Genomic DNA, 10,858 nt, shown 5'->3' with positions numbered 1-10,858 from the left:
AAGCATTGGGTGTTACAAGCTGGTCCCCAGTGTTGCACACAGTCTCATGGAGTTCAGACTGTCCTTTGGATGATTGGGAAAGGGGGATGTATTTTGTGAGAAGGGCAAATGGATCACTTAGTCAACCAAAGCTGAAGGATGCTCTTTGTAAGAAAAGAAAAAGAAGTTTGGGGGCAAAAGAGGTATTTATGTTCAAAGATAGTACTAATGGAGGATCAAATGGGAATCAAATGAACATGGGCACCTTTGGCTTGGGAAAGAGAATAATATTTCTAAGGCTCAGAGACGTTTTAGGAAATCTTTCCAAAGAAAGACATCAAACCTGTGTCAGTGTGCAACAGGTAAAGCTGAGGAAAGGACTGCAGTGGAGAGGTGCCATCCCGTAGGTAAAGAATGCCTGGATGAGGGTGTGTGTTTCGTTGATATCCGCAAGAGGGCGTTGGAAGGGGATGATCATTGCTCTTTCTGAGTCTGTTACATGCAGCTTTGACTGTGTTGAATTATTCCCATGTTTCAGGGTTTCTGCCAGGAGGAAGGAAACCTTTCCTCCTTGATTCAGAACTTGGCTTTGGGTTTGATTTGTTCTGGGGACTTTTTTCTCTACCTCCCTTTTAGCACTGGACTGGCCCAAATAAAAAACGGCTTAGAGCGGGGAGGGGGGACAAGAACTCCACCTGTGCTTTTAGAAGGAGAAAGAAATGTTTCGAGTGCCCATCTCATCTACACATCCAGAATTTATCCCAGAGTCAGACATCATGTCAGAGAGGAACTGGGCTGGGTCCTTCCTTCTCTGTAATGCAGAGGGTGGGTGACATCATTTGACATGGACCCATGACCTTGGCAACACTCTTGCTGTCTCCTGCCCTTTTGTAAGGGCACATTGTCCTTGGAGGCTTTTAAGTACTTTGTGTTTCAAGCCTCTCCTTGAATGCAAACTGCTTGGGATGCTCTGTTGTGTTTTGTGATACATATCGAGGGCGGTGGTTGAGCAAGGCTCTGAGCAGGTCTTCCTGGGAGCTCTTTCAGACATGCAGCTAATGCCTGGGGAAAATGCATAAGGTGACCATGGTAGTTTGGTCTGGAGTCCTGCCCTACAAAGTAAGTGGTTCACAGGATTGATGTGTGGTGACTTATTTCCATCAGGACCTTTTCCTTCCGTAGTGAATTGGTAACCCAAAGGAAATTCCTGATGCAGGCATTGCCTAACCAGGAGCACTTTGTGTCTGAGAATGGAAGGGATAAGTCATAGCTTTTTTTCCCCTCTGATTTACTAGCAATCCCAGAAGATGACATATAAAACACAGTTTCAGACAGGAAACTGTTAGAACCTAATGCAGTGTGTAACTGCGCGGGTTTGTACTGGAGCTGAAGCGTTCCCATACATGCTGTCTGTGATATGACTGACCCAGAGTGTTCCCAAGTCCTGGATCCAGCAGCGCACCCAGGTCAGATACTGACTGCAGTTCATTTGGAGACCTGGACTTGGACCAGTAGTCCCTGGGGTGGATGAGCTGCAGACCATTATAGCAGCTGTATCCAAGCGTGTCTAGGACACTGAATTCGGCATGGCAAACAAGACAAGACAAGATAGTGACATGCCCCCCCATGTATTTACAGGATGAAGGGGGTCACTTACACTGAACCAGGGCTGCAGTGTAGCGAGGAAGGACTTGTAGTGGGAAAGGTTATCCCAGGGTCATCTATACAACAGTATGCCAAAGCAAGAACAAGGGAACCCTTCCTTTAAAGATGCCAGCACCACCCAAAGACAAGCAGGGTCTGTAGCAGGTTGACATCCCTTCCACACAGAATCACAGAACAGGACCTCTGGAGATCATCTCGTCCAACCCCCCTGCTTGAGCAGGCACACCTAGACCAAGGGGCACAGGAACGCATCCAGGTGGGTTTTGAGTGTCTCCAGGGAAGGAGACCCCACAACCTCCCTGGGCAGCCTGTTCCACTGCTCTGGCACCCTCACAGGAAAGAAGTTTTTTCTCATATTGAGGTGGAACTTCCAGTGTTCAAATTTGTGCCCATTGACCCTTGTACTGTTGTTGGGAGCTTCTAAAAAAAGTCTGGCCCCATCCTCTTGACACCCATTTTTCAGGTATTTATAGGTATTGATGAGATCCCCCCTCAGTCTCCTCTTCTCCAGGCTAAACAAACCCAGGTGTCTCAGCCTTTCCTCATAAGGAAGATGCTGATCATCTTAGTAGCTCTCCGCTGGACTTACTAACACAGTTCCCTGTCCTTCTTGAACTGGGGCACTCAAAACTGGACACAGTACTCCAGATGTAGCCACATGTTTAGCTGCTCCTGCACAGCATCATCCGAAGACAATTTCCAGCTGTGACCTTGTCACATGCCCAGCTTCCGCTGGCTTTGGGAGCATTTTGACTGTCCAACGCCCAGAGCATCTGAGCAAGCGGTGGCGAACCTCACTACATTACATGCTGGGGTGGGCGAAAGAGAGGAGCGTGACCCCCTTCCTTGTCTCATGGACTGAGGGAAGCAGGGGGTGCCTGGTGCAATCTTTGGGGTCCCTCCATAGCTGAGTCTGGGTCCCTTACTATGGCATTGGTACCAGCAGTCTTCCTCTTGCCCAGGGCAGTTAATGCCTTGCCTGGGCCTCGCTCCCGGCCACAGGCAGCTGAAGCGGTGCCCGAAAAGCTCCAACAGCCCGGGTCCCGCCATGGAGGGTACGGACCGGGGTCCGGGCTCTAGAGGGGATGAGGTCTGAGCCCCACCACAGAGCGGGAGAGTCCAACTCTGAGGGGACGAGGTCTGAACCCCGCCACCGAGGGGCCGAGGGGCCCGGCACTGAGGGGACGCTGAGCTCGCCCCCCCGCCACCGCCGCCCCCGGCCGCGCCACGGCATCCCTCGGCCTTTCCCGGAGTGCCATCTAGCGGCAGCGAGCGGGGGCGGCCATGGCGGGCGGCGCCGCCTCTGCCCTCAGCCTCCGGCCTTACACCTTCGCCCAGGCGAGGCGTGGCGGCGGAGCCAGCAATCAGCTCGGGCAGAGGCTGAGGAGAATGAGGAAGGAGAACAGTCCAGCCCTTGTCTGGGGCCCTGACGGGGGTGCTGAGGAGCCTCAGGGGAGGACACGCAGCTCTCTGCAACGGCCCTCCTCCCAGGCATGGGTGAACATTAATTCCCTCCCGAGGTGATGTCCTGAAGACGCTTCGTTACGAGCTCTGACATAATTTTTTTCCTCATCCACAGCTTAAAGTAGCACCAGGAACTGTCAAGCTGGTCTGCACCCGTTGAGGGGAATGGGTGAAACCCCAGGCCAGAGAGCCTGCAGCAGCAGCTGCCGCGGGGGCACTGGTGACTGACCCTCAGAGTTGGGAACAGGTGTACAACAAGCTCTGAGGGGGTCAAGAAATCCTTACTGCCCTGGGCTGTGCACAAACTACACTGTCCATTGCCAGCGGTGGCTTGGAGCTCAGGGCCAGGAAACCCCCACCAAGGATTTCTGTGGTGTCCAGGAAACCAAGGTGTGCATGAGGTAACTCTCAAGGCTCCTTGAGCTCTCCCAGTGAGGGAAACTGACCCAAACTGCATTAGTCAAGAGCGCAATTAATATTCTGAAGTTGAAGTGGGTATGTAATTACCTGCTCTGGCCTTCACCCAAGCAGGGGCTAGAGACTTCACCTCTTGCCCATGGCTGGATGTTGGTGTGCCTCTGAGGAGGGCACCCAGGGTTGTTTTCTTGTGATGGAGACTCCACAAAATTACTTAGAAATCGGTTTATGTGGGTGATTCCCTCCAAATGTAATACAGTCCCCATGTATGCCTATTTGGATGTACTCCTGTGATAATTCTCATGAGAAACTGTTCTCTCTTTCTCACACATTTGCCAAAATCCTTAACCAAGGTGGCTGGTGGACTAGCCAGATGTAAATACAAAGCGTGCTTGTTGGTTAGCACAAAATAGCAGCCTTGTGTAGCAATACATATTTAAATGTACTGTAGGGGTACAATGGTGTAGCAGGGATGTGACGTGGAAGCTGCAAAATGCAGGACTTTGGCAGCTGACCTGAAGGAGGGGTTCATGATCTAAGATAGGGAGGAGTTCGAGTTTTCCCCATCCTCTCAGCAAAACAGGATTTCAACCATAATTTTCTGGGCCCTTGGGAGCTCCGTGGGGATTTCGGGCTGTGTTCAGCAGAGGGCAGTGGTTGGTTTGGTCACTACTGTGTTGCAGCTGTGCAATGAAGAGGTAATAGTGGGGTCAGCAAAGTCTCTTGGGGAAATTCTGCAAACCTCCCTCTTCCCACCCTGTGCCAGTTTAGAAAACTGAAAAATAGTTTCCGAGGAAAAAAATTATGATTCCTTGACCTGTATTAAATCTGCTGATTTACTGCTGGTTTTCAAGAAGTTTGGCATTTTGTTAGCCACAAGTGTTCAACTGAAATGAAAAAAACCAAAACCCTTAAACCTGCTATATATGTTTATAAAATTTCCCTGAACAGTAAATGGAACCAGTACTGCTGATGTGAGTGAAGAATACCATAATCTGGGCACGCTGTTCCCGTGGGAAGGGAAGAGACACAGAAAAATGGAAAAATTCCTGCAACACAAGGATACCAGCCACCTGGACCAAGCAGTGTGTCCTAGGTGGCCTTGGGAAAGTTACTTAAACATATCAAGATTGGCGTGGAGATGCTCTGAGCTGCTTCAGAAAGCCTGGGAAAGGAATGCTGGGGGACAACTCCTGTGACGGTCCCGCTGTGGCTGCTGGCATACCAGATGCTGCTGTGGGAAGGAGGCCAAGGCTGGGGATTCCCGGCCAGTTGCTCTGTATGGGACTGATGACGTCCAACATGACATCGAATATGTCAGTGTGGAGCAACCTTGGGGTTACTGGAGTAGCCCAGCTTTAGGATCCCACCTCTGTGCAGGAAGAGTTGGATTCCAGTTGGGTGACTGACACTGGGTGCACTAGTGTGAGTAAGGGTGAATGAGAGGAGAGGGGACAATGACTGTAACACAAGTATAAAGACAGAGCAAAGCTTGTGAGGAACTGGACAGGCTGGGAGGACTGGGAGTGGAGAAGTTCAAAAATAAAATCAAGCACTTAGCCACGACCTGCCTGCCCAGCTTGGGCCGTTCATCTCACCATGTGCCTGCCATGGCCCTGTGCCCTTCCCCACACAGTTATACGGGTTTTTAAAATGTGAAACCTGGATCAAAATCCTACTTCACATTCAGCGCTGACTGCCCTGGGACAAGGCACAACGCAACAGGGCTGCTCTTAGGGCACAGAGGGGCTATGTCCTGATGGCACAAGTGACAGTCTCACTTTGGCTCACAGGAACAAGCCAGAAAACAGCAACTGTTTGAGCATTTCCTTGCTCCTGCACTTCTGCTGGCAGGATCGATCTTTAGAGAGAGGGATCAGGGCTGATGAGTGGCTCAGGAAAAATTAGCTGTAGATGTTAATTATAATTAGTATGTTACATATCATATATGTTCCAGCTAGGCAGAGCTGTGACAGCCTGGAAAGATGGAGGGGCCCAGGGCAAATGGGAGGCCTGTTCTGGTGTAACACTGAAAACAGGTTTAACGCCAATCCTGTCTGGTGCTGGGTGCCCTCTGTTCCTGCTGCAGGCAAAAGGGATGAACCACTTCCTAGGATGGGGCCCAAGTCTAAAAAGAGCCTGCGTCCAGCAGCTTTATCTTTTCTCCAGTTGCTGGAAAGACCTCAGGCAGGCTGTTTCCTGTGTTTTTATGCACTGCTAACTGGGCAAAGAGGCCTCCCTGGTGAGCCATTAAAACATATTTAATCTGTGAATGATTTTTGCTGGTGGTGGGGGAAAAAGAATTGCACCTTGCCCTGTATGGGTAGCAAATTTTGTCCTTGAGGGGACTGGAGAGATAATGAAGGGATCCCTTTCCCCTTTGAGCTTGCATTAAGAAGTTAACCCCCCAAAAGTTGTCTTGTATTCTGCTCATGTCATCTGGTGGTGCATAAAAAGGACTGTGGCCAGCAGGTCAAGGAAGGTTATCCTCCCCCTCTGCTCTGCCCTACTAAGACAACATCTGGAGTGCTGTGTCCAGTTCTGCGCTCCCCAGTTCAAGAAGGACAGGGAACTGCTTTAGTAAGTCCAGCGGAGAGCTACCAAGATGATCAGGGGACTGGAGCATCTCCCTTATGAGGAAAGGCTGAGAGACCTGGGTTTGTTTAGCCTGGAGAAGAGGAGACTGAGGGGGGATCTCATCAATATCTATAAATATCTGAAGGGTGTGTGTCAGGACGATGGGACTGGACTCTTTTCAATAGTGCCCAACAACAGTACAAGGGTCAATGGGCACAAATTTGAACACAGGAAGTTCCAGCTAAACATGAGAAAAAAATTTATTTCCTGTGAGGGTGCCAGAGCAGTGAAACAGGCTGCCCAGGGAGGTTGTGGAGTCCCTTCCCTGGAGACATTCAAACCCTGCCTGGACACTGTCCTGTGCCCCTGCTCTGGGTGTGCCTGCTCAAGCAGGGGGGTTGGTCAAGATGATCTCCAGAGGTCCCTTCCAACCCCTACCTGTCAGGACCCCAAAATCAACACCTCTGGTTCAAAAAATAGATAATCTTCATGAACTGTCTCCAAAGCATCTGCTGGGAGGGGTGTGGGGTGTATGAGGGGCTGAATGAGTAGAAATGCTGCCAAAAAACAAACCAAAGGCCTCATGCAAAAGCAGTTATGGGACACAGAGGGGTCACATGGAGGGAAAATGCCCTGATTAAATAACAACCCCCCAGAAAATCTGGGATCAATAAATACATCAACAGACCCTGCACTTCTTGCCCATGCTGCAGGGTGCCAGCGACACCCAGGTGGTGTTCTCTGTCATGGTCCTCCCTTGCTGTTGTCCCCAGCCCAATGGCCTGTCAGTCCCAGGGACATCATCTTCCCTCACAAAGGGGTCCCAGGGCCACCCTCACAGGGTACCCTGTCCCCATCCCCCCTTGGTGCCAGGACCCTGGGCAACCCACGCAGCATGCCCAGGTCACCACCCCCCTTGCTGTATGGGTCCTCAGCTGACCCAAGGCTGGGGCCTCATTCCATTTTCTGCCTGGCTGCATGGTCCCCATTCCACCTATGTGGGAGTCCCCAGCCCATGTCCTCACCTTGCTATGGGGTCCCCAGCTGATCCTTTGCGGGGGATCCCAAGGCCACCATACCCTCTTCACTGCAGGGTCCCACAGTGATCCATGCAGAGGGGCTCTGGACCACCATCCTCCCTGCTGCAGAGTCCCTGGGACGACCTGTACAGGGCACCCGAAGTCACCACCCCTCTGTGCTGCAGTCACCATCCTTCTCATTGTGGGGTCCCTGAGGCACAGCATGGGGCACTGGGCACCAGGGGTGGGATCAAGCCCATGACCCTGCTCTGCTCTAAAGATGGGCCTCAGTGGAGGGTTGGCCTTGGCTGGACACCAGCTTCCCACCAAGACTCTATATCACTCCTTTTCCTCACCTGGACAGGGGGAGAAGAATATGATGAAAGGCACCTCAGTCAAGATAAGGTCAGGGAGAGACTACTCATCAATTACTGTCTTAGGCAAAACAGACTTGACTCATGGAAATTAATTTAGTTTATTGCTAATCAAAAGTCAGAGTAGAATAATGAGAAATAAAAACAAATCCTAACACACCTTCCCTCCACCCCTCCCTTCTTCCAGGCTTAACTTTACTCCTGATTTTCTCTGCTTCCTCCCCCTGAGTGGCGCAGGGGGATGGGGAGGTCATGGTCAGTTCATCACATGTTGTCTCTGCTGCTCTGTCCTCCTCGGTGGGGGGGACTCCTCACACTCTTCCCTGGCTCCAGCATGGGGTCCCTCGCACGGGAGACAGTCCTCTATTAACTTCTCCAACATGTGTCTTTCCCATAGGCTACAGTTCTTCATTAACTGCTCCAGTGCGGGTCCCCCCATGGGGTCACAAGTCCTGCCAGCAAACCTGCTCCAGCGCAGGCTCTCCATGGGTCCACAGGTCCTGCCAGGAGCCTGCTCCAGCGCAGGCTCTCCATGGGTCCACAGGTCCTGCCAGGAGCCTGCTCCAGCGCAGGCTCTCCAGAGTCACAGCCTCCTTCAGGCACATCCAACTGGTCTGGTGTGGGGTCGTCCATGGGCTGCAGGTGGATATCTGCTCCACTGTTAACCTCCATGATCTGCAGGTGGACAGCCTGCCTCGCCATGGTCTTCACCATGGGCTGCAGGGGAACCTCTGCTACAGGAACTTGAGCCCCTCCTCCCCCTCCTTCTTCACTAACTTTCAGGTCTGTGTAGTTGTTTCTTTCACATATTGTCCCTCTCCTCTGGCTGCTCTTGCACAGCAGTTTTTTTCCCCTTTTGAAATATGTTATCATAGAGGCACTACCACTGTTGCTGATGGGCTTGGCCTTGGCCAGCAGCGGGTCCATCTTGGAGCCATCTGGCATTGGCTTTATTGGACATAGGGGAAGCTTCTAGCAGCTTCTCACAGAAGTCACCTTGTAACCTCCAGACCACTACCAAAACCTTGCAATGTAAATCCAACCCACACAGCTACAACCTTACAAGCAAGGGGGACACCAAGACACCCACAGAGCACACCCAACAGGAAAGGCCAGGCCTAAAGACAGGCTAAACAACCTGGCAGTAAGGCTGGGAGGGACTGAATGCGATGGAAGGGGCAGCGCCTCGTGCCCAGCACGCGTCAAATAACAGACCAGCCTTCCAGGCCTGTGAGGAAATGGGGCCCCCTCTTCACAGCGTGCCCACAAACCACACCACATGAGTGCCATGGGATGACCTCACTGATGACACCCCACCTCGTGTACGCTTTGGTCTCGTCTTCTGCCCACCCTGACACGTGCCATCAACACAAAGGCTTTGGCCTCTAATACTCTCACTTAAAAGCTGCCGCCATGGCCAAACGGACACGTCCTCAAGAGGAAGACAGGAAAAGGCAGCGTTGTGGGAAGGAAAACACACCCCACCTCATTACTTGCCAGGCTGTGGCATGCAAGAGCCACTTGCTGCAAAATGCTGTCACGCGCAAAGGCTGTCCCGCCCCTCGGCGACCAGCATAAAAGCCAGTCCGGCACCTCTCTCCCTCACACACTTCTGACGCCTTCTCCTCCACCTTCAACAAGGTAAGCCTGAACCTCCTTCCCCTCCTTTTCCTGCCCCACCTTGCCTGGATTTTCCAGCACGCTCTGCCCCCAGCCTCAGCAGCCCTAATGCCTCCCCACCGCCACGCTCCCCACAGCCCCACACCACGCTTCCATGCTCCCTTGCCCTCCTGCAACACGTCCCCTCACACCCCTACGCCCCTACGCTTTCTCAATACCCTCTCTTCCAGGGACCCTCCACACCACACACATGGCCTGCTACGACCTCTGCTGCCCCTGCGGACCCACCCCGCTCGCTAACAGCTGCAACGAGCCCTGCTTCAGGCAGTGTGAGGACTCTCACGTCATCATCCAGCCTCCCACCGTGCTGGTCACCCTGCCAGGACCCATCCTCAGCTCCTTCCCCCAGAACACCACCATTGGGTCCTCCTCATCGGCTGCCGTGGGCAACATCCTTGGCTCCCAGGGAGTGCCCGTTTCCTCTGGCCGCTTTGGCTATGGCTATTGCTTTGGAGGCCTGGGCTGCTTCAGTGGCGCAAGAGACTGCTACCCCTGCTAAGGGCCCTTGCCACTACCCCTGACACTGACCGCACACACTCTGGAAGTCACGGCATGGACTGAGGACACACATCTGGGCTGTTGCTTCCACGTGGACCTGCCCTCCAACAGCTCCTCCTCTCAAGGCATCAGGCAAGGAACCAGGGAAAGGGCCAGCCTGGTCTTCTTGGAAATATGGCCTGTGTACCTCCTCCTCTTCTCCCACTTCCTTCTTTGCACCCCCCCTTCTGCTATGCCCAGTAGTCTCTGCTGTGATCACTTTCTCACAAGCTGAAGACCACCGGGGACCTCCAGCATGCCGCTCCCACTGTGGGGCAGGAAGATCTTGGTGCTCTGGAAAGCTCCATCTCACACAAGGGACCTCGGCTGATGGTTGCTCTACTTGTACCTCAGACCAGTTCCCTTCCACTTGGCGCTTCTGCATTTTCACTCTCTTTTTTCCGTCAATAAATTTCTCCTGCATCCCAGCCTGAGATGCCTCCTCTTCCTTTCTTCTCCCAGGCCTCCTCCAACCTCACCCAGCGCAAAGCCAGGGCTCGAGAGGCCAGTGGGGTGGGTGGAAAAGGGCTACAAGACTTAAGAAGTATGGCCCCAGCAACACCACTGCCACCACAGAGCAGCACAGTGGGGGCTTCCAGCCTGTGACACAAGCCCTTCACTTGCCCAAACAAAGGTTTGGACATGCTAATGCACTTCTACCCATTGCATAGACTTGTCCCTTTGGATTTATTTGTTTTCCCTGCTTCTTAGGGCGTTTGTGTTCTCAGGTGTTCATCCAGGTGCTCAGCTCTCTCAGACACCAGGGCAGGGAATCAAGAGCGCTCTTTCTTGCAAAGTCACCAACTGTAGCACACTGCTGGAGCTGTAGGTGAGAAGGACTTTCAGGAATAGCCCAGGACAGACTCGATACCCTCCACTGAAATCCTTCCTGGCTGCCAGCAGGTGCTGGATCAGGATTTGGGTGAACTCTGATTTGCATCATATACTAGGAATTTGCCTGCGTATTAAACAGCCCACAGGCTCCTGCTGCCTGCCACAGATGAGGGGACTTCCTTGTCTGCAGCTGTCTTTGCCAGGCTGCTTGCCCTGTTTTTCCATCACACAGTTGTAACTGCAAACGTACACTCTGCATTGCCACCCGTACTTGCTCCGTGTGGCTCTGCACACCTATGTCTCTGTGCAGGT

General features: G+C 52.6%; 1 protein-coding gene across 1 annotated transcript; it reads left to right on the top strand.

Annotated features, from left to right (window-relative positions):
• Positions 1-8,908: 8,908 nt before the first annotated feature.
• LOC104045817 (feather keratin) lies at positions 8,909-9,674 on the top strand. The gene is made up of 2 exons (XM_009505856.2): positions 8,909-8,957; positions 9,346-9,674. Exons 1-2 carry the CDS (start codon positions 8,909-8,911, stop codon positions 9,672-9,674), a joined length of 378 nt encoding a protein of 125 aa, XP_009504151.2.
• Positions 9,675-10,858: the final 1,184 nt, after the last annotated feature.

This window comes from Phalacrocorax carbo, chromosome 2 (assembly GCF_963921805.1).
Source record: "Phalacrocorax carbo chromosome 2, bPhaCar2.1, whole genome shotgun sequence".
NCBI lineage: Eukaryota > Metazoa > Chordata > Aves > Suliformes > Phalacrocoracidae > Phalacrocorax > Phalacrocorax carbo.
Note: the sequence above shows the minus strand (reverse complement) of the source record. Positions and strands in the feature narration are given on the sequence as shown.